General features: G+C 41.3%; 2 protein-coding genes across 7 annotated transcripts in view; both read right to left on the reverse strand.

Annotated features, from left to right (window-relative positions):
- Positions 1 to 570: 570 nt before the first annotated feature.
- Positions 571 to 3,119, reverse strand: LOC119010019. Of its 2 annotated transcripts, none has more exons than XM_037081828.1 (3): positions 2,795 to 3,119; positions 1,998 to 2,140; positions 571 to 1,593 (listed from the first exon to the last, which is right to left on the reverse strand). In XM_037081828.1, exon 3 carries the CDS (start codon positions 1,460 to 1,462, stop codon positions 716 to 718), a length of 747 nt encoding a protein of 248 aa, XP_036937723.1. In that variant the 5' UTR covers positions 1,463 to 1,593; positions 1,998 to 2,140; positions 2,795 to 3,119; the 3' UTR covers positions 571 to 715. The 2 variants fall into 2 exon arrangements, with proteins under 2 accessions (XP_036937723.1, XP_036937725.1); XM_037081830.1 differs by having other exon boundaries at positions 1,998 to 2,187.
- Positions 3,120 to 15,765: 12,646 nt separating this feature from the next.
- Positions 15,766 to 25,470, reverse strand: part of LOC119009830 (SRC kinase signaling inhibitor 1-like) — a 105,487-nt gene continuing 95,782 nt past the window's right edge. For 4 of the 5 annotated variants that reach the window (XM_037081475.1, XM_037081476.1, XM_037081477.1 and 1 more), the window contains 7 exons: positions 25,211 to 25,358; positions 24,076 to 24,400; positions 23,430 to 23,775; positions 23,199 to 23,341; positions 20,512 to 20,661; positions 20,299 to 20,394; positions 17,186 to 17,338 (listed from right to left, as the gene is read on the reverse strand). In XM_037081475.1, the coding sequence (XP_036937370.1) occupies positions 17,186 to 17,338; positions 20,299 to 20,394; positions 20,512 to 20,661; positions 23,199 to 23,341; positions 23,430 to 23,775; positions 24,076 to 24,400; positions 25,211 to 25,358 (1,361 nt within the window). Of the gene's footprint in view, positions 17,339 to 20,298; positions 20,395 to 20,511; positions 20,662 to 23,198; positions 23,342 to 23,429; positions 23,776 to 24,075; positions 24,401 to 25,210; positions 25,359 to 25,470 lie in introns of all 5 variants that reach the window. The other variant, XM_037081474.1, reaches the window with a different exon arrangement.

Consider the following 25,470-nt stretch of genomic DNA (forward strand, 5'->3'; position numbering starts at 1 on the left):
AGAAAATTGTGCAAAACGTTAACAGACATCTTCATGAAACTTCTCCAGGTGATTAGTTTACATTAGGACAATTATTTTAGGGGGCTGAAAGTTTACAGTTATTTTGTGTTTAAATATGCAAATAAGGCATTTTATCTTGCTAAAATATATATATATATATATATATATAATTTGCATTTGCAGAACAGAAAATAACAGAAATCAGATGTTGGATGAAGCCAGGTTCAAAACTCTGGTGATATATTAGAGTCAAAGGTTTAAACTGAGGCTATATCTATATGAACTGTGATATTTCAGACATTTTAGGCAAAAAAAAACACCATGAAACCTCCTCAGCTGTACCAAGTACCAAGTATTTTTCAATGACAGTTTTTCTAATATTACATGTGTGAATATGTAAAAGAGGCATTTATCAAATTCAAATGCAGAAAATGGCTGTGAAGAAGTTGATTTTCTCCACGTTTAGGAATAAAGTAAATGAATGACAGACCAATAAAATACTGTTATTAACCGCTGATATAGAAAAAGACTTCAGTGCACAAGAAGCTCAACATTTATTGCACAATTTGAAGAGTACAGTTACACAACACCATAATAATACTAACACATCACAGTGCAGTTACAGGATACCTGCTCCTCCAGTTGTGACACTAAGACAATTATTTTTTGATCAACGATGATTTATGCGTCATTGTGCAAATGTCTGAAGAAAAATTCAGCCGAGAGCAGCAGTCAGAGACTCCGCGGCCTCTCTGGCTGCACCCTGCACGACGCCATCGGAGGCCATTTTGTCACAGGTGGTTTTGATCAGCTCCTCCATCAGCGGCGTGACGGCTTCCCTGAAACCTGCTGTCTCCACCATCATGTTCACCTTCTTCGCCTTGATTTCCTGCTCTTTTGAATCTTTGGTTTTACGATAACGAGTTACGGCTCCAACTGAACTGACCACACATTTCGTGGCGCAAAACGCCCCCAAGGCACCGCCTACGCCACCGCCTAGTCCACCAACAGCCCCTCCAAAAACGCTACCAATTGCACCGCCTGTTGCGAAGCCGATGGTGAGCCACACAACATCGCTGGCGAGGCCGTTGACTGGACCGCCTTCTGCTTCTGCCACGGTGCAGACCATACTGCCAACAGTCCCGCCGACCACGCCGCCGACCACGCCGCCACAGACGCTGCCGAAGAAGCCAAAGAAGCTGACATGCACATCCCTGTAAACTGCTGCGCCAAAACTGCCCAACGCCCCAAATACTCCACCAAAAACAGCCCCACATGTTGCACCAACAACTCCTCCAGACAAAACTAACAGGGCCTCAAACGTCTTAGTCTCAGAAACATCGCCGCGAGGCTGAGCAGCTGTCAGCGCCGAGCTCGACTGAAGACGATCTCTTCGTCCACCTCTTCGTCGGCTGTAGAGGCGGAGGAAAGATGTCAGACTTGGTACCAGCTCGTCTTCCATTTTTCTGTTTTTCCTTCACAACCGTCCAGCTGAAGTCTGATCTGAAGTCGTCGACTTGATGAAAGTTGAGGTTGCTGGACGTCGTTTCAGATCCTCAAATCGAAGTGTGGGATCAGTTCTCCCTCCTCTTTCTGCGTGTGAAAACACAAGAAACTTTCGGTTAACATTTGAATAAAAGCAGCAACTGAGAAGAAATGTAATCAAAAATGATGTGAATTATTTCCATAGAGCGGCTGTTACTTCATTAATTAAATAAATCGAATAACAAAATCAAAATCTTGCAGAAGCATCTTTAATTTCCTTGTTTGTTTCCTTCTGTCAAAACATTTTTTTCCCCTCGGGCGGGACAGCAAGTGCCAAATAAAACTTGGCAAAACTTTGTTCCTTGGTTCCTTGGCAGATTGTTGGCAGTTTCTGTATTATAATTTAGATTTTCTAGTTTGGAACGTTTCACCTGAAGTAACCACGTCCTCACCGTTCTCCGGCTGCTGTTTTCACGTCCCAGTGATGATAAAAAAAAAAAAAATCTCCTCACCTTGATCTCAGATGACCATCACAGTCCCGACACATGAAAAGACTCAGTTTGAATCGGATCACGGCGGTTTGGGTTGAAGCTCTGAATGAAGCGCCGTCTGCTGCGGCCTCAGACACGTGCCGGTCCTGTCGTTGGGTTATTTTCTGGGAACAGATGTTAGAGGAGACGTCACTTCTTCATACTTTCTGTTCTGAGGAGGAAACGGAGGCATGAGGGCAGCAGAGTGGAGAATACTTTCACTTCAAGCTGCCTGGAGGGGAAAACAGGATCCATCAATCAAATGCGGAACTATTCGGTCTGTAGTTTAAAGTACATTTAATCAAGATCGGTTTTGAGGTACTTCACTAGGACATTTCCTGCTACGTCTTTACTTCATCTTGTAGGCAAATACTCCACAACATTTATATACAGATAACTTCAGTTACTAGTTACTTCATGTTACCTCGTGTGAACTGTGTTGTACAGATAAAGATGCTGCACCAGAACTTTTTACATCTATTTCATCAGCAATCAGACAAAAAAAAATCAGAAGAATGCTGAATATTGGATCCATGATATATGTATATAGACACATGTAACTATAATATGGAATAGTTACTTTTTCCTTTGACACAGTATCTTGACTGTTACTCGAGTATCATTTTTGAGTACTTTTACAAAGTAAAGTTAAAGTCGATGCAGGCAAATAAAAAAAACCCATCAAGTCTGACTAAAGGTTGTCGAACAAACAATCTTGTACGTTGTGTTAACTCGCACATCTCAGCAACTGTTTTTGTGTTGATGGATGTCGAACTCACCTGTCGCAGATCTTTTCCAGCCCGACAGCTCCGTCTTCTGCTCCTCAGCTCGGTTGGTTTGCGCTGATGACAGATTTGATCTTCAGCTCAGGCTAAAAACTCAGGAGACGTAAGTTAACTCTGCTGGCACAGACGCAGGATTCTTGTTCCACTGCATTTTCATATGCCATTAAGTGTTTCCTCTTTCTGCTCCTCAGATAATCAGAGCTGGCTAGAGAGTCTGGATTAGAGCCAGACATTCTGGAGGAAAAACATTTTCTTCACTCCTGTTTATCAACACGACTGTAGCAGTGATCTACAGAGGCGACCTCCACTGTAACGTTGACTGCTGACCGGAGCCGGAGGAGAAATGTTCCTTTACCTCATCGACAAATCGTTACAGAGAGGAGAGAGAGAACCAGAGTCTCTGCTGAGTGCCGAGGTCAGTCAGCGTTGACCTCACCAACGTTAGCTTACGGCTAACGTACAGTAAAGTAAGCTTGGTGCTTGGGGCAGATGAACACTGCATGAGCAACACAACTAAACACAAATGATCCTGCTGTGACAGATGAGGTCATATTTAAAGTTTTATTCACTTTAAATTAAGTCTTGTTCACCCACTTCTCTCTCCTGGAAGCAAGGACGGCGACCAAAGGAAACTAGGGATGTTAATCATCAGTCAATTAAACACCAAATCTAAGAGACTCAATTCCAGTTCAGGTTCCTGATGTGGAAATCAGACTTTTCAATCGAATGGCGCCAGATCATTTTTTAGTTGTTGAGTGTGTGTGAGACTGTAAAAACGAGTCTTACCTTCACTTCCTGTTGGTCCATTAAAGACAAGAAGTCCACAGCTGCAACAAACAACTCACCATCTTTATTTTTTATATCCATAAACTGCATCAAGACTCTTCATCATCTCCTCGTTTCTCTTCTTCTCGTGCTGCTACAGGTTTGTTGATTCATCTCTTCGCCTGCCTTTACACTTCAATAAAGTTTATTCAAACAAAACAAAATGGCTGAAGCCTCAACAATGTTTGTATAAAGAGAGAGGCGGTGTGACTTTGAACAATTCTACTGAGATGAAATGATCCCACTGCAGTTTCTAACAGACCTTTTTGACAGCAGCCATCTGCAGACAGCCGAGAAAAACGTCTGACGTGCCAGAAATCCAGCAGCAAGTCGGATGTTTGATTGGTCGGGCAATTAATCCGGCGTCATGACCTCAAACTGCACATCAAACGACAGCCGATCTGGCAGAAGTTCAGCCTCACTCTAAAATAAGTCGAGAGAGTCTAATTCAGGGCTCCAATCCGGCTGAATCAAGACCGTCTGCTCGTTTAAGAAAAGAGTTCCCTGAGTCATCGAGTCTCGTGTCCTCGACCAGCTTCGATCGCCTTCTTTATGTTTTACGGAGCTTCAATTCCAGATGTGCTCTGCTCACGGCTGACAGAAGCAACGAAGCTGCAGAAGTCGGAGGATTTGTCTCGCAAAGTTAAAACCGCACACAGATCTGTGGCATGTCGAGTGCAAACACAGCAGCACAGTCAACATAAAAATACACTTTTAAAAGAAGACTCAAGTCATCGTAAACCCTAGAAACAGGAAATATAAATACAAAACTCAGAGTTTGTTTAGTGATCTACTGAATATAAGGTAATAAACAGTAAACACTGGCGCTTAGTCCATCAGAAACTTGATTCCAAATGGATGCTAACATGAGATTAGCTAAATGTTTTCAACCCCAAATGTGTCAGTGTCATTTTATTTCACTTCCCAACATGACATATATCACAAAATTAGGAGCATATCCTTGTTTTCAAGCTTCTGGTAGAAGAATTCAACATTTCCCATTCAACAACGCTGATCAGCCTGTTTGTTTTGATGCTTTTTCCGGCCCCCTAGTGACCAACAAATCCTTTAAATCAGGTCGAACAAACTGCTAAAAACAGATGAAGCCGGCCGGAGGGCTGATCCAGGCGGCAGCAGCAGCGGAGGAGAGGATGAAGGTCAAACTGAAGTCTGTTCTGCATAATAACTCACAGTGTCGAGCTGATTCAGTCAGGGATCACCTTTAGCCTCCGGTGTCTTTCCCCCGGAGGTAAACAAAGGGCCAATTTAACACTCATTAGTGTCCACTGCCACAGCGATCCAAGCCTCTGGTAATTAGAGAGCTGCCGGCGTCTGGTTGTAACACTGTTGTTCACAGCCGAAACAGAGAAAGCTACGAGGAGTTGTGGCAGGTTTGTCAAGAAATATTAACCCACGAGCTTTTGTTTTTTAAAGTTCTGTCTGTGAAAGGTGTTAATTAAGCCTCTTTCACACACTGTTCCCTGTTAATTACTACGACTCGCAGGCCTCCAGCGATTTTCACCGTTCACACATGAAGCTACATCCAGGAACATTTGTGCCTCGTGCCGTTTCACACAGGCAGGATTCGATCTGGAGAGAGTGGAGTTAATGGGGATGCCAACGGTACGGAGGCCCTGAGGGTCAAACTTTTTAATTATGTTGTTTATTTTTGTTATTGGTTTTTGTTTTTTGCAATATTATGTTCTTTGGCTGCTGGGACAAACACATTTCTCCGTTTGTGAGACACTGAAGGAGTACTGATTCTGAAAATACAGCAACATTTCCAAAATCACAACATTTATTTGTTTTTTCATTTGTTTTTGTTTTTTTATTTGGGGTTTTTTTGGAAAGGCAATGTTTTAGGCAATATCATTTTTCAAATTCTGTTGTAAAAAAAAAAGTTATTGGAAATGCATTTTCTGAAATTTTGTAAAAAGTAAAACAAAAAATGTTTCCTGAAATTTTGTATATTAGGAAATTTTGTTGAAAAAATAAAAACTGCATTTGTTTCCTGAAATTGCTTTTTCCTGAAATGTCATATTTTATAAAATTTTGTAAAAATAAATAAATAAATAAAGACATGTAATTCCTGAAATTCTAATGCGTTTCTTGAAATTTTGTAAAAATAAAAATAAATAAATAAATAAACAAATAAATAATAAAAATTGTGTTTGATTCCTGACTGTTTTTTTGTGAAATGTTGTTTTTCTGAATGTTTGTGTATTTTGGAGGGTGCGCTGTGAAATGTTTTTGTGCTTTATCAAATTGTGTGTTTTCTGTGTTGTGTTTTGTGAATCTTGTTGTGCTTTGACCTTCAGGGCCACCATACAACTGCATAAAACATTTGGGCGAGAAGTCATGTTTTTTTTTTCTGCATATGAAAAAAAATATGTAAACTACATTTGTTTCATTTATTTTTCTTTCCATTTTTCTGTCTGCAGCGACAAACGCTTCCACAGCTTAAACTGTGAACTAAAACCTACATTTTCTCACTTCCAGCACCATAATTACTTTACTACCATCACGCACTTGATTATCATCTTCCTCCTGCTCCTCTCTGCTAATGCCACAACTCAGTTTCTCCTCAGGACTCATTAAACTTTCATCTAATCTAAATGAACGCCGCTCGACCTCATCACATCACCGCTCAAATCTAATTGAGCACATATTTGGTTAGTTTTAGGCGTTGCCAGGTTTAAACTAATCGGTGACATTTATTTGTCCACGGGGGGAAAAGATTCAAAGTAAACATCATTAAAACTGTTTCACTCTGTGTTAAATCGGAGACGCGTCCGTTATTTATTCGGGGAGGTTATGAAGACGTGTTCTCTGGTGAAATCTTCCTTCACTTCAGCTGCTGATCGTGACCTCGTACGTTCAGGTGGCTGCTCTCATGCAGCGAATGTTTCAGACAATAACTCTTTGTCTCATTCTTTCAACAAAAACAAGACGTTCGTGGTCACAGCAGGACGAACCTTCCCGCTCTCATGATCTTCTGACATTTCCTCCAGGGATGACCAAAGTTTTGAGTGAAGTGTCTCAACAACAATTATTCCAATACTTAGGTGAGTCCCCGAATTTCATCTAGCACCATCATCAGGTCTGATCGATCGCTCACTCTAATCAGTTTGATCGGTGGTCTATATAAAAGCCGATCAAAAGAGCCGATCAGATAAACGTGACGGCGTCTTAATGTGCTGCCAAAATGCCACCGTGTGCTGCGGGGCTGCTGAACGACAGGAAACAGACTTCAGACAAACAGACTCTGTTTTGTTTTCTGAAATGTCGTGTTTCTTTAATTTTGCTGTGTTTTGTGAAATGTCGCGTCGTCTGAAATTATGTTTCAAGGATTTTAGCTTCAGGGCCACCGTACAATCACCACAAAACCCGACTGAAGGAGAACAAGATGTTTTCGTAATGGATTTCATCTTCAACTGAATTTAATTTCAGATTCGAACGGTTCGTTCAGTCCATGTGAAAGCGTCTTTAGTTATAAAAGACGAGGCTCGTAAAACATATATTTTTTTTTTAGCGATCCAAATGCAAAAATGTTCTTCAATGAGGAACAGTGTGTTTCAGCAGGCAAAGAGGATTATAGCTGCAATAATTAGTTGTGTGTTTTTTAAAACGCTTTTGGAAATTGTGTTTTGTGAAAATGTGTCCTATTTTCTGTGGTGTGAAATTTTCTTGAAAATTTTGAAAATGATGGTTTGTGGAAGTAGTCAGACAAAACCAAACTTCATTCAAATTATTGTTGTTTTTTATTCAATGCAAACAACAAAACAATGCTGAAATAAAAAACTTGAGGCCATTCACAGACGCACACCGACAGCCGTCGTGTATAAGAGGGTCACCTTTATTGTCACAAAAACACAACAGGAACGTACAAAAGCAGCAACCGTTTTTTGTTTGGTTGATTTTTCTCACACGAAGCGGCAACTTTTACTTTCCATACACAAAGTTGCGTGTTGTTTTTGCACGGTTTAGTTGGTCTTTTTAGTTATACTGACTTTGTAGTAGATTATCATTCTTCTTCACGATTCACAAACAACACTTACCCCACACAGCAAGCATCACTCTCAGACTGGAGGAACAGTATTTAAGTTGATATACAATATCATTCAAATATCTTTCTCAGTAGTTATTAGAATAATTCCTTTTTTTCTCTTTATTCTCACAGTAAAAGGGGCTTTTATCGACCCATTTTGAACATAATACAAAAATCTATGTTACTGTACAATTTGTTTACTCTATCATACACTCACAGGTATACACAGAATTATTGACAAGAAAATGAGACCTCTGTTGACCCAGCGTGCAGATTTTCAGGAATGTATACAGTATGCATGCCATTTTGGATTATTTCTTTTTCTTTTTTTTTTTTTAAACTTTTTTTTTGCCGTCTAAAAAAATTTCCACATAAAATCAATTTTTGTAATATATTATTTGGGTTTATATACACTTTTTCGAACATCCACAAATGGTTTTAACAATCACACATTCAATCAAGAAACCATCAATAGAGTTAATCTGTGTCGTGTACGTTACACTGTTGGTTATAATAGAGGAAAACAGCTATAAAACGGGGCGTCCTATCAGTGAGGTGATTGTTTTGTTTTTTCTTTTTTTTAGAGGAAGGAGGAGGAAATGTGCTTTATTATATAAATGTGGAGGTACTTTACATCGTTCAGTCCATCACAACCCGTCTGCTGACTGGTCTCCTACAACAAAGTGTGGTCATGGTTTCTTTTTTGTTGTTGTTGTTGTTTCATGGTTAGCAAGGAAAAAAAAAAATAAAAAATCTTCAACACAGAAAAATAAAAATTTTACAGAATAAATGTGTTACATGCTTATGAATCCTCTTCTTCAAGTATAAAAATACAAAAAAAGCTTGATTATATAAAACATAGATGATACTTTTTCTTTTTTACATGTTAATAAAGCGATTTTTCTTCAAAACAAAAAACTAAATGGTCATTTAATATACATACAATATATCTGTGAAGTGGTTCAGGTTATACTTTAACTGTCTATTTTTCGTGCTAGCTTTTTAATGCTATTTCTGAGACTACTAATACATTCCTGTAAATGTATTAACGATATACTGAAACATCCGTTGGTAATTTAATTTCTGCCGGTGGTAAAAATACACACCTGCAGCGTGAGATTAATATTTTTTCCCTCCAGCGAAATGTCAAACAGCAACAGAGTCTGTGTGCAGGATTATTCAGCTTGTCATTTTAGATGTGCGTTCACGTCACATTTTCACCCCAACAAACCTTTTCATCTCTCAACTCTTCACTCTTCTGTGGTTCAAACCTTCAAACCACATTACATCCAGATTTATAACAAAGGAAACTGAGAAAACATACGTGTTGCAGAGGAATTAAACGGGAAAATACCGTCTGTGTCCCAGTGTCATACTTCACAGTAATTGTTAATAGTACAATGTTTTGTTGTTATTCAGCTAACAATCGTGAATCTGAATTTGTATCAACACAGAAATGACGGCAATGATTTGTTTTAAGAGTAGGCGTGTTTATGGACACGTAGCTCTTAGACAAACCCACATTTAAACAATCAAAATGACTTTTTTTGTGAAATAATGGTGACGTCATTCTTCAGGATTTAATTGTTTAAAAAAGAAAATGCCTCCAAGTTAAAGTGTAAAATAAACTGAACTTCAACAAAAGGGAGAGCAGACGTTTTTGTTTCTCTCGCCATCATCTGCGACTTGATTTTTGAGGGGAGACTCCAACACATTCCGACATGAATTCAGTTTATCTGTCATGAGAAGTGTGGTGGTGTGAAAAAGTAAAGCCAATTAGAGGAATGTGTCAGAGTGTGTGTGTCGCAGGGAGCTACAGGGTTGTCACATCTCATTTCAACGTCATCTGACGACGCGCCGCATCGGCCAGTCGAACACATGCGGGAGAAACAATTCCTGCTAGATTAGTTTATAACACGAACAGAATATTTCTGATGATAAGTCTCCTGACGGCAGAGACGACGATTTCACTACTTTGGATGTTTTACTTTGAAGTAACTAAACGGCTTCAGCTGATGAACCTTCAAACTTGTTCTTAAACTGGACTTCCCAGATCGTACGTCCTGACCAACCCTCTACCCACAATGACTATCAAGCTGCTTATATTGCTAATAAATTAATATTCCACTCACATTTGTGTTTACATGCAGCTGTCCACACTCAAAACAAACAGCCTCCTTCTGTCATTTGCTCAACCACCTTCTTGAAAAGGTCAGCGTGGTGATATTTGTGCATTTCGGCCTGCTGAGTCTTTCACAGTGTTTTTGAAGTCGTTTCAGCGTTGTGGGCTTTTTTTTAGAGCATACTGCTAATCCTGAATATTATCGGCACGTCCCACATGGCTTAATTTGAAAATACTTCTTCCAACATGCAGCTGAATTCATTAAATCTAAAACAGAGTTAGGTTACATACTGGTTGACATGTTACTACCATCTATATCAGAGTTTCAGTTATCAGGGACCACCTGCCGTTAACTTCCCAACTTCTGCAACTGTATATTACAAATTACAGCCTAATTAGACGACAGTGTGATGAATCAGCCTCGCCTACTCACTCATCACTGTGTCTGTTGCCTTCTTGAGGGGATGAATGTAGACATAAGTGTAGCAGTGGAGAATTTCAGTCTCACAAAACGCTCAACGGCTGATCGTTCTTGACATAAATCGTAAATATTTCATGCAGGCGGTGTCGCAAAAACAGAAACGAAAGTGTTCAGTTACATTGCGGAAGTCTAGTTTCTTTAGTTTATTTAATATTCAAAACATCTTTCTGACTCGTTCAGTTTGAGACACAATTTAAAGTTCACTTTGAGAAAGGCTGATCTTTATCCAAACCTATGACCTTGTGACAGTACAGAATTCCTTTCTCGCTGCATCGTTGACCAATCGTAGCCTGAAGTGCGCGTGAATGTCGGATTGTAGGTCTTATAATGTTACTGAAAGTGTTGAACACAGCCTCGATTTTAATCTGATGCTGGAAAGATGTTGAGGGAGGACGTTTGTGAAGTTATTCAACTGTCTCACGAGTAACTCTGAAGAAAAACTGACCACCTCTTGCAAATATTCCCTCAAGATGCATCAATCTAAATATAATCCATCTCTTTCAAGTCAACTTTAAGGAAGTACCTTGAATTTTTCCATCATCGTTGTTACATAACTCTTTTTTTGTTGAGTATAATTAACTCAAACTCAGTCAAACCTGTGTGTGGAATATGAAACTGGGACACAGAAATCGTGTTGGATTGTTAGATATGGTGCATGATGGATTTGCAACACAGATGTTAGAAGTGAAATCCCCACACTGCTTCACATTGCAGCTCCGATGCAAATGTATAAATCTACCCTACAGTCGTTTACTGGTGTGTTTACATCCTGTTTGTCTCCCTAGTGTGATAATTTGGTGACCTCTAGCTGACGAATCGTACAAACGACAAATTCTCACGCCTTCGAGGTCTGAAAACCAGAACGATCCGAGTACTCGCTCCTCACGCATTTAGTCCAGCTGAGACCTGAGAAGCAGACAGAGGATGAAGGAGGCAAAGCGAGAGAGAGAGAGAGAGAGGGAGAGAAGGACTGGCTCACAGACTGAAATGATGTGAGGCGAAGCAGTGAAGGGAAACATCAGCGAAACTGATGGCGACGGGCCAGAAGGATGAGAAGCGTTTTCTGCTGGAGCGCGGTGACAAAAACCTCAGCGCTGCCCCAAAAAAATCAAGCAGAGAGGGAAGATTTAAGAGCCAAAACAAGAAGCAGTGAGAGGGAGGGGAAAAGAAAAAAAGACAAAAATCAAAATTTACAAACAGACAAATGTATTTTCAAGTTCCTGTTCAACCTTACATCTGTGTTCTCTGTGCGACTCCCCTCCTGACCTAACACTACTCTGAGCTTCGATCTCCTGATTGGCCAGCAGAGACAATCAGGATTTTTTGTTTGGTGCATCGTCCTCGTGGGAAGACGACAGAGAAGAGAAGAGGAGGACGAGTGTGACTGTCTGTCTGTCTGTCGCTGAGCTGCAAACAGGCAGAAAAACGATGCTGTGATCACTGAGCTGTTCTGCTGTCAGAGCCCTGGGACAGAAAAATCTGTCCTCCTCCTCCTCCTCCTCTTCTTCTTCTCTGCAGAGAGGAGGAGAACGGATGGAGGGAGGAAATGTATCTGACAGGAGAGGAGGGAGGGTGTCAGGCACAGGAGGAGACAGCGGAGTGAGGAGAGGAGAGGGGACAAGGAGGCCAGGAGGAAACGAGGACAGGAGTACAGGACAGAGAGGAAACAAGGAAGGAGAGGAGAGACTGGAGAGTGAACAAGGAGATGAAGAAAGGGAAAAGGAAGAGGAGATAAAAAAGAAAACAACAAGATAAGAACGAGAAAGGTGAGCAGAAGAAAGGAGGTGAGCGTAGGAAGTGAGGACAGGAGAAAAAACAAAAGGAGATAAGGAATGAGCAAGGAAACAAGAAGGGGAGAGGTAGCAAGGAGATGAGAAGGGAACTGAAAGAGATGAGGAGAAAAGGAGAAAAGGAGATATTTGGATGGAGGCTAAGAGGAAGGAACAAATATGCAGGGAGGAGAGGAAATAATGAATAAGAAGAGGAGATGGAAGGGGAGGCAACAAGAGCAGAGGGAAGGAGAGGAGAGGGGAAAAGGAAAGAGGCGATAAGGTAAGGAACCAAGAAAATGAGGAGGAGGGAGAAGAGAGGAGACAAGGAAAGGAAAGAAAACAACTCAAGATGAAATGAGATACAGAGAAAGGAAAGACAAGGAAGGAAGAAAACAAGGAGAGGAGATGAAATAAAGGAATGAGACAAAGATAAGAGAAGGGAGTAAAGAAAAGATAATGGAGAGTAAATACTAAGAGGACAGAAGGAAAAGAGGAGAGTAAAGAAGGAGAAGGCTCCTCTTTATTATCGGAGGCTCTCGGGTGTTTTTCTTCCTCTCTGACCTGATCTTTGTTTAACCAGCAGCAGAGTCTCAGCGGCTCCTTTGGTTCACAATAAATGAACCAACTGGAGACACAAACATGTCGTCTGTCCCTCTGCTGCTGCTGCTGCTAATGGACATTACTCAAACACTGATTCTCCCTCAGATCATTTGACTGCTTGTGTCTGGTTTCCCAAAAAAACAATTTCAGGTGGTGCAATAACATCATTACTAATCAAAAAACACAGCCAAAACTACAAAAAAATAAGACGGAAGCTGTGGCTAACAGTGCTCAGGTGCAGATGGTGAAGATCAACAGCCGACTGTCACACCTGAAGAAACGACCGGCTGAATGAAACACTCTTAAAAAGCCTTTTCCACGTCTGCTGAATGTTCGTATTGTCTGCGACTGTGTTGGAAGAGGTTGTACAAGGAGGAAGAAATCTGAGGCTGACAACAGCTTAAGTTCAACAATGAAAGAGAAACAGTTTGTGGTGACGAGGTGCTGCTCGGTGCCTCGGGGGGACACCGGTACATCTGTGTCTCTCTCACCACGCTCAGGAACAAAAGGACGAGCAGACAGGTGCACCACCCGGGCTTGAAAAGGGATTAGAAGAGTGCACCGCCTCTTTTTACACAGCACGGCAACAACTTTGCCTGCGAGCTCAGAGATGCATGATATTACCGGACTGATTTCTGAGGCTGATACAAAATAAATGCACATATTTTTCTTTGCAGAGGACATCGAGTCGTTGCTGTAGTGGAAATAAAAACTGTTGTGCCGGGAAGATGCAGAGATACAGTCCTTTTTTAAAATGTACATATTCACCGGGCACAACGAGAAAGATATGAAGCCAAAATGTTCATGTCGTGTGTGCATAATTTAAAGGGAAATTCACCCAAAAATGAAAATTCTGTCATTATCTCCTCAACCCCGTGTTGATGGGAAGTCAGGTGAAAGAATGTAGTCCACAAAACATCTTCTGGAGCTCATTTTAATAATATTAACTGAAAAAAAAGCATGAAATGGCTCCATGCAGCTCGTCTAGCGTAAAATTAATTCTCAGAGATGCAAAATTGATCTGAACAACCCTCCTCAACAACCAGCTTGTGCATCCATTTATGCTAAGCTAGCTTTCTTTATTGTTTCCATAAATAGAGTCCAATGAAGATAAAGTTAACATCTAATCTTAATTTAAGTTTTAGCTTAAGGCTAGCCACCGCTACCGCACAAGATAGCTTTCAATTGATAAAGTCTTCTAATTGGATGTTTCTGCACACTAGAGTATCGTTCGTATCTCTAGTCCTGTTCTCCCTTGAAGAAATTATAACAGCAACACTGTTTTGATGTGAAGCTCCAGGAATGTTTTTTGTGGACTATGAGACAGAGACACTGACTGAATTTTCATTTTAGGGTGAACTGTTCCTTTAACATATCAGCCTTCATCTTCCGAAACCAAAGACGTGCCAATAAAATCGTGCATCCCTAAAATAAACAGGTGTGTTGTGTCAACAGAAGTGGAAGTTTGGAGATATAACATGTAGTATTTGGTCACATTGTTGGGGCGGTTCTTGCAGATGGATGCTTCAGTGTAACAGCCTGTGGTTAACAAACATTTCACAGTCCAACTGCACTCTGCTGCCCGAGGCGAGTGCACACATTACTGAGACAGGCATCATGTGATGTTTACTGGCTCCTTCACCCACAACAGAAAGAGGGGTGAACAAATAAAAGATTAAAATGAGATGGCAGCAGTTAATCTTTGTTGTCTCCCGTGTGTGTGTGTGTGTGTGTGTGTGTGTGTGTGTGTGTGAGAGACTGTTTTTCTGTATCATGATTCTTTACTTTAACTATTATACATGTGGCTCCACTCGACCCACAACACTGGATGTAGTTTTATCTGCTGATGCCAAACCAAATAATTACTCACATTAACTGTTAAAAAACATCCGATATTCTATGTAAGACAATGTGTTCATGTTTGATGACATTATCTGAAGCCATGAGCTCACTCCTGATGCAAAAGTGAAATTTATGCACACAAAAAAAAAGAAAAAAAACATAATGTGACCGTTTGCTTTCGGGCTCTTCGGGGGATGAATTTTTGAGAAGCAATAATGTAAATGAGTTGCGATTCAGTCCAGCACAAGACACAAGCAGCCATGAATACTAATCCTGGAGGTGGAGGGAAGTGCTACGCTCTCCCAGATGGCATGGCCGTGTCAAGTGGAGGTCAGCCATGTTAGCCATGTGCTAATTGCTGTTACGGCTAATGGAAGCGACTGTCAAAGACACCGTCCTCACCGATACATGAAAATTAAGTCTCTGAATGTGTCTGGGGCCTCATGTGGAAGAGCTGCTTCCAGAGGCTGTTTGGAAAACATATAAATGAGGTCCTGCAAGATTAATGTGTAAATTCATGAATTAATCAGAGCAGATTCCTGAATCAAACGCGGTAACAGAGACGATGGTTCTGGGGGAATCTGCGGACTGGTGGGAGAAGTTAAGGTGTTCCCTGGCTCTGAGAGTATTTTCTCTCTTTTAGAGGACCGTGGCAGAGGATGGGTCAAGGCTGCTCCACTCAGCAGGTTGGGGGCAGCTCGGAGTGTCTGCAGGAGCAGATAAGATGAGTGGAGCTTCACATCTAAAAAGGCTTCAGAGTTCAGCGGCCAAGTGCTGAGTTTAACCTCCCGTCCACACATACAGACTCTCTGGCCTCTCATGAGCCTGAAGCTCACTTCATTTACATACTCCGCTCTGATTGGCACTTTATCCCTCCTGGTCAGCACACTGGTGCAGGATGAAAGTGGTTCTTTTTCCTGAGCGATGGGTTTTTCGGGCAACATGTTTCTTATTTATATTTAGAAGCTGTTGACAGGTTTTTCTTACATTTCGTGTTTTGTGAGCTGAAGAAGAAAAAAATAAAGGGGAGAAAAATGAGTGTGATTGGTGTCTCTAAGAGGATATTTGCATAAAATTGAATCCATCTAAGCTTCCACACGTCGCAGCTGGGCAACTGTTTCCTGTCACACCTCCAGAGTTTGAGTCTGTATGTGTGTACGAGCAGCAAGAAGCGAAGAAACGTCGCAATCACTTGAATTTTAAAAGGCAAATTAAAAATGCAATTGGGGAATTTTATCACTGCCACTGAATTTATAGGAATGACAAACATCCATCTGAATTTAAGTCGCTTGAATTTTATTCTTTGTAATTCAAAGAGGTTTTGGTATATTATTGCTTTCACGGGTCAGGTGACCGACAGAGTGTAACCTGATACGACAGACATGTTGCTTCGGGAGCCTGGTAGTTCAAGTCTTAATTTTAAGGTGAATCAATTTAATTACAGCCAAAAATCTTTCCAATCTGTCCAGCATACAACTATGTCCTCAGACCATTTTGAGCAAGGAAAAGAAATGTTTATTAAATCTTAAACCTTTAAAATACTTTAAAGTTCAATAACGGAACATTGAATCCTTCAAACCACTTTTCAAGGAACAAAAAAATGTCCTTTCTTTGCTTTCCTGTTTTCTGTTTCCACTGTGGATTAATACCAACAAAGATCAGGTAAATCCTGCAGTGGAAACACTTTCCTCCAAAGGTTCCTACAGTCTCTGAGGAAAAGTCCTGCGATGGAAGCTCAGCTAAAAATGATATTTAAACAACATAAATTCAGATAGATGGTAAGGTGTAAATAAATTCTATAAATTAGGTACACAGTTGCTTCAGTGATTTAAATCTTTGCAGCAGCTTTTTTGCTTTTCTGCATATATTTTGTTTTTCCTCTGCTGCCTTCACAAAGCTCCTCTTCCTTTCTCTTACTTCTACAAATACATTTATTGCACACATTAAACCGAAAAGCTCGTCTACAAAAACAGCTTTTTAAGGGTAACCTTGCACCTTGTGCTTTGCTCTTGTCATCTTGCATAATAAGTCGTAGCATTAGAGCTGTTAAAAAAAAAGGCAATTCTGAGTGAGCTAGCTTAATGGATTGGCCTTTTGGCTGGAACCTTTCAGGCTGTTTATTAGCAGCCACACAAACGTGCTGAAATACTTTGCTGCCGCTGCACTACCTTGAGATTTAAAGGATGGGTGACACAAAATGAGCAGCGTGTGGTGATTACTGGATGAATAACGGGAGAGATGAGGATTCAGTGAGAGAGTACATGGCTGGATCAATGGCGAAATATCATCAATGTCACGTCGAGATATGAAATCATTCCGTGGCATTACTGAAGATTTTGCTGCACAATGGAGGCAGAGGATGTCTCTGATAGGTCTATAATAATAATAAAGCTAGTTTAATCAGTTACAAGCACCACCAAGACCTTCCTCAGGAAATCAAAACATCGACATACTCGTACGACAAAAACTTGATCTCTAAGCAAGCTAGGTTAGATCCAGTAACTGAAAACACACATCAAGAACTGGTAAAAATCAAGGTTTCTGTAGATAGTTCCCCCTCTGGTGTTTGTGTAATCTCATTCTGTCTGCTGGTTGAGCCTACACAGTTTGTGTCATGTTGCAGAAGTCGCAGGGGGAAACTTCTTGGAAGTGACAGCAGAGAGGTGAGGCAGACGGAGCATCAGAGGTGGAGGTTTTAGAAGTGGAATACCTGCTGCTGGCCCTGGACTTTGGGGATATCCTCTTTCTGCTTGCGGGATTTGGGCCTCTCTAGGCTGCCTTGCTGAAGGTGTTTGAGCCGGGCGGCGACTGTGGGGCCCTTCATCGGCCCCGGAGAGTGAGTGCTGTTCTGTGGGAGCCAAGAGGAAAGAGATATCAACAGAACCCAAAATCCTCGTGGGCAGCGCTAAACCCTGGATGCAGCGGACATGTCACTGCAAAATAGTTTTGGTTTACATATGGGGAGGCGACCCACGGGATTAAAATTGGTAAATCCTCACAAAAGAATTGCTAACAACTGTTGCTATGTAGGTTGCTCGCTTGGAGGTTGTTGGTTTTGTTTCACATAGTGACAGCAATTTTGAAAACTGTAAAACTCCACATCATGGACACATCATGTTCTGATTTTTGTTCAACTGCTTTTTGCAAAAAGAGACACACAGTGTAAGGTTCACCTTCTAAAATCAGCTGCCAGACATCATGTAATGTCCACAGTTCCCACGATAACATTACATTAGTATTATAACATTGTTAACAGGATACATGGTTTGATTCCTAAAAGATCCGCTTCAGATTCTCAAGGCATAGATACACATCTGACATTGAAAATTACTCCCTAATTAAAGATATTTATCAGATTTCAATTACTAAGAAAGGTACTAGATTTTTGAGTCTCACTTCCAGGTCATCAGCAATTTGGTTTGACATTTCTGTCTGAATACCAACACAAAATGTAGGTATTTGATGTCCTGGGAATAAAACTCAATCATCTACTACATTCCTCCAGAATCCTAATCTTATAACTGCAGGACACAGGATGTTGCCTTCTTCGCTGCACCTCTCAGTGTTTATGCACTGGAGGCTGTGAACGCATCACTCTTGTGTTTGCTGAATTTAAGGGGCCAGGATTGGCTGGAGTCAGTGTTTCTATTTGGAGATATGTTCGAGCGTGTATTTCAAAATCTCTTTGCCTTCAATGATTACTTCAGCGTATTCATCTCTACATTACTTTATTATTCTGTCTCTACACAACTACAAAACAGGGAAGCACGCCTCGGGATTTTAAAGGAACTTCAAATACTAAATCAAGAGTCTCTCCTAGAGTCTTCACTTCAGTCCCTACCAATTTTGTAAACTTTCATCCAGAGCTTTTAAAAAAATGTCTTAAGACACGTTTTATTCCCCAATCGTCTGGTCGTTTGGAAACATTAACATACGCTTTAACTTTAATTTCTACGCAATGAGATTCTTACAGACAATGAGATATTATAACATGGATCAATAAAAGAAGGAGTTGTGTTAAGAAGTGTCTCTGTTGAATTCTACTGGTGGGCTACAAAACATTAATAACTGGAAAACGATATAAAAAGAAACCTAAAGGATGTATTCAGTATCTAAAATGTGCAGTATGTCCCTGAAGAATAAGAATGAGACATTGGAGAAATTGATTGCCAACACTGTAAATGATAAGGAAGCTTTCATTGTGGATAAATCAAAGGGACAATATGGAGATATAATAATAAATATACATACACTTGACTTCCATGCTCCCTTTGATTTTCTTTTTCTTTTGTAAGATATTGTTTGTCTGCAGTTCTGTTGCTCTTCTGATGTTTCCTCCTCATGAGAAAACCTCTTGGCTTTTTGCCTCTGTTGTTACCGTTTGATTCTCTCTTTGTGTTTTGACCTTTGAGAAGTTTGCACTTTTAATTTTAATTTTTTATTTACCGTGTGGATAAACAAACAGAAAAACAGAAATGTTACGGTCCCACTGGAGTCCAGTTTCGCTTGTTAACCTTTCACGAATTGGTAAACACTGAAAATGAAAACTCTCTACCATGGGAAATTTTAATGATAATATTAGAGAGAGACTTTAATCCCTGTTGGCAAGAACTTTAAACTCAGCACAATGCCCTGAACGCCTTCAGTGAATCAAAACAGGTTCTGAATTTAAAACCTTCATCTGAGAAAATGGTCTTTTTCAGAGAAACATTTCAGAACCTGAAATCCCCTCCCTCACCTTCCCTCCCCCTCCCTCCCCGTCGCCGTCCTTTATTTTGACAGCTACCTGCTCGGCGCCGTTGTGAGGTAATTCCAACAAAAACAAGAGCTCTTTACTCAGCTAAATGTGTCAGCAGAGCTGTCAAGATGTACACTCGCTGCTCACAGTCTGCGGGGAAAAAACTAAATACATCACCGGCTTCGATCAATGACTCACCGCACATCACAGTATAAACTACAAGGTTGTATATTAACACAGATGAAGCGAAAATTTACTGAGAGGATTAAAAGAGACAAAGATCATATTGTGTTCAGAGCAGAAAGTCAGCAGAGGAACTGTTAACAAGGTTAGAAAGAGCATCTGAAACCACACTCAAGGCCATATCATGCAGCTAATTATGTATATTCAATACTTATAATACTTAAGTTTTTTTTAATAATCGTATATCGGCAGATCAGACCAGGAGAGTCTGAAGAGGTAGGTGTGTTTACCCGCAAAACTACAGCTAATAAACTCCAGAACACAGACATTACCAGAACTACTGTGTGGGTTAACAGTGTGAGTCAGGCATATTACACAATGCAAACAACAAAGCCAACCAATAAGAGGCACAGCAGCATTGTGAGAAGATGAGTGGAATCTATCACCATCAAGAACAACAGCCACAAGAGTAAAGAGGGAATTGCTGTGAAACTGAGAGCTGATCTGCAAAGTGCCGACGAGGCTAGCTAACATTACTGGTGGTGTTTGAGATGTGTTGCCAAACCCAATCCTTAAACGCATTTTTACCCAGTGTTTAATCCGCACCATGTTCTGATTTCAAGGGTTAATGTTTCTCCCCTGACAGAAACTTTTCTCAAAGTCTAAATCTGTGTTTTCTACCAGCCCAGTTTTTACAACTTGAGTGCACTTTGTTCACACTTTCTTTTTCACTCGGACTCTGAACGAGGTGCCGACACTTTGCGTGTTAGTTGTTATAAAGTTTTGAGTAAAAAAGGGAATAAAAAAAGATGCCAGTAAGGAGAGTCAGCCGAAGTAGAAGCACAGTCCACAGGTGTGGCAGACGAGGAGGACTGTGGGAAGTTTACCTTTCTGCCCAGGGACCCGAAGGTGCAGGCAGGGGCGGCCTTTGGTAGGGTGCAGTATCGATTATTACAATCTTTTACAGGCGTTCTCTGAAATATCTTTGATCCGTGGTTGTTGTATGAGAGAGTGTGGCAGAGACATGTTATCACACTGATATGGGCAACACAAATCAGGAATTAAAAGTTTAAAATCTCTGACAGATTGACTAAACGTACCTCTAACTCAGCGATTATCTTCTCTTCATCGTCCTCGTCCTGGATGGCCGACGCTGCGATCACAGGCGGAGTCGAGGCGGGTCGAGGGGTGTCAGACGGGGTCCGCCTCAGCTTCACCAGAGTCTTGGGCAACTCACCATCTTCCTCCATCTGAAAATAAAAATAAAGATGTTGAAAAAATCCACTTCAGGGCCACCGTACAATATTCCCTGTTTGTACTCACTCATAGACACCAACCACCTAAATTTTGTGTAATCCTGCCGACAACTCAACAGACAGACGCAGGTGTAAACATAACCTTGTTGGTGGAGGTAAAAACTGGAACAATGGTGAGTTTCAGCCTTGATGTCAACAGAGGCAGGTGTTAAGTGGAGGTTCGATCTTCGTTCAAGGACCCTCAGCTAAAAGCTAGCGGCCTTTTGTCGAGCCTTCATGTTCCTCAGTGTATCTGGTTTACCAACAATGGCTCCACAGCAACAACAATCAATCCAATCAGCACAGGGCTGTGAGTGTATTGACGGTAAAGGTCACAGGACAATAGACTGACTCCAGATGAGCCGGAGGTAAAAGGAGCCGCTTATTCTAACAGTGATCTGCAGATATGATAATGGGAACACTCATTTATTGTCAGACAGGTGCAAGCTGTGTCAAGGAGAATCATCAACCCATCCATACATCCATACCGTGATGATCTATGACTGATCTATGTCATATTTTAAAGTTACTGCAACAGTCCTCCTTCACCCAGGGCCTAAAGCCAGGAAGATTTCTGTGCCTGGAATGTGTTTGGAGCTTCAACAGAATGGTTTTTTTGAAAAAGGTTTTAGGGAGGCTTTCGAGCAGCAGCAGCACCTTTTTTTGGTGCCTGAGAACCAAACCTAAAACTTCCCCCAGCCAACAGCAATCTCACTCTGTTTTACATGTGAGAGCTGCTTTCTTAATATGCGGGTCATAATCCAACTTGTCTCACAGAATCCCTTCATACAGAGTACCTTAAACAGCTGACTAAAATCCTTAAAATGGCTCCTCTAATATTTTTTTTGTTGGCAGGGCCGTCTGCATTTGCATTAACACAATGCTGAAGCTTTAAACCAACAGCAGCAGTAAACAGGTGTGGTCCACCTGAATTACAGCAGCAGCAGCTCTGCTCACATCACTCAGTGACACTCGCTGCCATATTAATTAAAACTGCTGGATGTTTATCTAGTGGCTCCGTGCTTCAGTCGCTCATAAACCTGCTTAATGTTTTAATGACAAAGCGTTTTTTGACACAGCTGTAACTCCAGGAGTAAACACGGCCTTATTTACAACACCCACAAGTGACTCTTTTAATTAAAAAATGCGTTCTTTAAGGCTTATATTGACCAAGATATATTGGTTTTGGTGTACATGTTGTCCGATGCGTCAATATGACAACATTTTCTAGGGATTATAATGCAGAAAAGCTACGTGGGGTAATTCATAAACATTCAATTGTCAGGGAAGTTTGAAATTTCAGTCACTGATGTCACTTTAGAAAATAAAGTTTAGATTTACAGGTTGTTAAACTGTCAAATATCCTGCCTCTATTACATATCATATGTGAACATCTTACCCACTAATATTGGCGTCGGCATCAGACCTAAAAATCAAATACCAGTCAAGTCCTCATCTTAACTCAGGGTGAAGAACACTTATATCTTCTGTTTAACTGATACGCTGCCACATGACTCGAATTAAGAGCATTTTGAGATCAGGTTCCATAACACAGCACCTGATATGTGCCAAATATAACCATCAATAATCGTATTCCAATTTTATAAATCATCCTTACTGCTATGGTTATGCTTACTTTACCCACCTAGCTAGTGGTGGTAACTGAGCTGGGCACCATAGAGGAGACTTTCACACTAACAAGGGTTTGACGATATGTAAAAATGTTCCAACAAGCCGCTGTCAGATATTTAAATGGATATTCCCCAGATTGCCCCATTTTCAGCAGGGAGAAGTGCACGCTTTGGTATGTTCCAGACTTTTGTAGCTTCTTTTAGTCTAATAAATAAAAAAAACAAACTATTTTATCCAAGAAAGTGTTCTTTCCCTATTAAAAATAAAATATGAATTCAAGTTTCTTCTTGTACCAAACAAAGACAACCTTAATTGCATTCTTAACTAATGGTACAAACATGTCATTCATCACAAAAACAAAACAAAACTCACCAAAATGTGTTATTCTTTCCACTGTTTCCACACTCACCTAACCTGAAATAAGCCCTTAATTCACAATATTAGATGTGAAACTACTCTGCCTACACACTGAGCAGCAGCTCTCACCCGTTCTTCAGAGGCAGACTATTAAATTAGTAAAATTAAATGACAGAAATCGCCCAGACAGAAACAAGCAGGCAATTTCTGACAGCCCACATATATTAGTAATTAGACCAACCCTAACGCTAAATGCAAAGAGAGTCTGCAAGTATATGCCGAGACTATGTGTGAGCATTTTTAATGACTTAATGATTTATGGCTGGTCGAAATATATTTTGTGCTGTGAATATCAGCCATTAAAAGTTCATTTTGGACCCTGCTCAGGATATTATGTCTGCATGGAAATAAGTCCTCGCCTCACTTCATTTAACACTGAAATGCTCCTCCTGAGTGAGACTTCCTCCCCCTCAGGCTCGCCTTAAAACAGTTCTGAATCTCACCTTCAGATTCTTGTTGGTGACGATGACCTCTCCGGTGCGGTTGGTGGTGAGGCCGTGTGCCGACGGGAAGCTTCGGCGAGGTGGAGGTGGAGGTGGAGACTTGGAGGGTTTCTCTGTACGATACCTGGCCACGTTGAGATCCACTGCAAACAAAGGACGACAAGTTCAAATCAACTGTATGACAGGATGAATAAACAGAGTTTAGAGCACAGATGGTCATAAAAAACTCACCCGACCCTCGATGTGAACCAGCCCCCTCCATACTGTTCAGCTTCTGGGCCGCCAGCTGCACTTTGCCAGGCTGCTGGTCGCTGCTGGGTGTGGTGGTGGAGGTGGTGGTGGTGGCTGTGCTGCCAGTGGTCCCAGCTGCGGGAGAAGTAGCTGTGGTGGAGGTTATTGGGATGGTGATCTGGGGCTTGGGCGGCACCGCGGGCTTGTTGATGTGCCTGGCAGCGAAGTCCAGGTCCGGGATGGCCTTCATCAACTCAGCCTGGGTCTCTTCCAGCAGGCGGTTGATGTCCTGGGCACTGAACTGGGTCAAGCTGGCACGCTTCTCCTCCCAGTCCCGCTCTGCCGCCTGACACATATACAGATATAGACAGATGAGGAGCTGCAGCATGCAAACAGCAAACAGGCTGAGCTGGAAAAACATAATTAAGACACATTCATGCTCCGTTTTCTCTAATAAAACCTCACCTGCTGGTGTGTGCACAGAGTCTCAGTGAGAAAATTAAGCACCTTTAGATGCAGTTTTAAATGTAAATGGACATTTGCCATCTGGCTCATCCTGACATAATAATGTGCATTTAGCATTAGATTGTTCACAGCTGTATGATCAGAAAATGAAGAAAGATTCACATAATCAGCAGCTGATTACCAGTCTGACTTCGGCCGACACAGACTTATCAGCCGGACGCCGACTCGGCAGCTCGTCGAGGACTCGGTTCCTGAAGCCCATCGAAGGCTGGACGTCCTGCTCGGGACCAGAGATGTCAGCGTCGCCGGCGGACACGGGCATCCAGTTGGCCAGGCCGGAGCTGGTGGTCAGGTCGGTGAGGCTGAGAGGAGGACTGTTGAGGATGTCCAGGTCAGAGGTGCGACTCATGTCCTCTGCTCTCTTCTGTGATTGGCTGGAGAGGTCTTCGGGGCTCTTCCACACACCCTCTGTGACTTGTCTGTACATATAGGAGGAATACAAGAGACTACAACACAGGACACCATGATGTCCTACACTGTGTTATAGAAGCAGTCTAGAATCTACAAAAATGTGAAGAGAAAATACACGATTTTGCAAATTAAATTAAATTTAAGATCGAAAAGTTTCAACATAAGAGCTGTGACAGGAGATGAGTGGAGAGAGACGGGGAACATCAGAAGTCTCAAACTGAAGACAGTCACGGTCAAATAATCTGATTACGTTTTTAACCATTTAGTCTTTTCAAAATATCAGCAAACAGTGAAAATGTTCACAACTATTATCATTTTTTAAGTTGGAACTACTATAATGTCCATACTGTTATTTCATCTTGCAGTGTTAGTTTACTTTTTATTTCAAGACAAATTTGAAGAATTAAAGCAAAACATTTCATACAGCCTTTTTGGAGAGCTTCTTACCGCTCCTGCACAAGCTTTTGTTTACCTTAAAGTCATGTCTACGTGACTATATGTAAATAAACAGAAGTTTGTTTACTTTAAATCTGAACGCCTTTGTTTATGTCTTATCTTTGAATTTGGACTAGTGCCAAGATACAAACACTAAAACTTGTCAAAGTGAGGAATTGTTTTGTTATCGTACTGAAACTCAGGGATGACTTTAGATGATTTAACAAATCCCATCCCTGTTATTCAGTATTTATGAGTGTGCGGCTTGTTATCAGCAGCGTGACTCTGACGACAGGCTCGCAGAAAAGCACAATGAGGGCGTCGACAGCAGGACAGACTGTGAGCTCACCTGGTTTAATAAGAAAATCAGACATTATCTAAGCAGACTGAGGCGTGTTTGATATCTATACCTGCGGAGTGTGCTGAGCGCATCAGTCATGGTGTTGCAGCGCTTCAGCAGGGCGTCCAGACGATGCGGCTCCTCTTTCAGGAACTTAACAGCCTCCACCTCCACCCTCAGCACCACCCGCATCTTACTCTGCAGACTGGGGAACTGGTCTGCATGGGAGGGAGAAAGAGAGAGAGTAAAGAAGGGATAAGCAGAGGGAGAATGATAGGCAGATGGATTTAAGAGAGATGTCAGAGGGATGTGTTGAGATAATGATGTGTG

This window comes from Acanthopagrus latus, chromosome 20, assembly GCF_904848185.1.
Source record: "Acanthopagrus latus isolate v.2019 chromosome 20, fAcaLat1.1, whole genome shotgun sequence".
In the NCBI taxonomy this organism is placed as follows: domain Eukaryota; kingdom Metazoa; phylum Chordata; class Actinopteri; order Spariformes; family Sparidae; genus Acanthopagrus; species Acanthopagrus latus.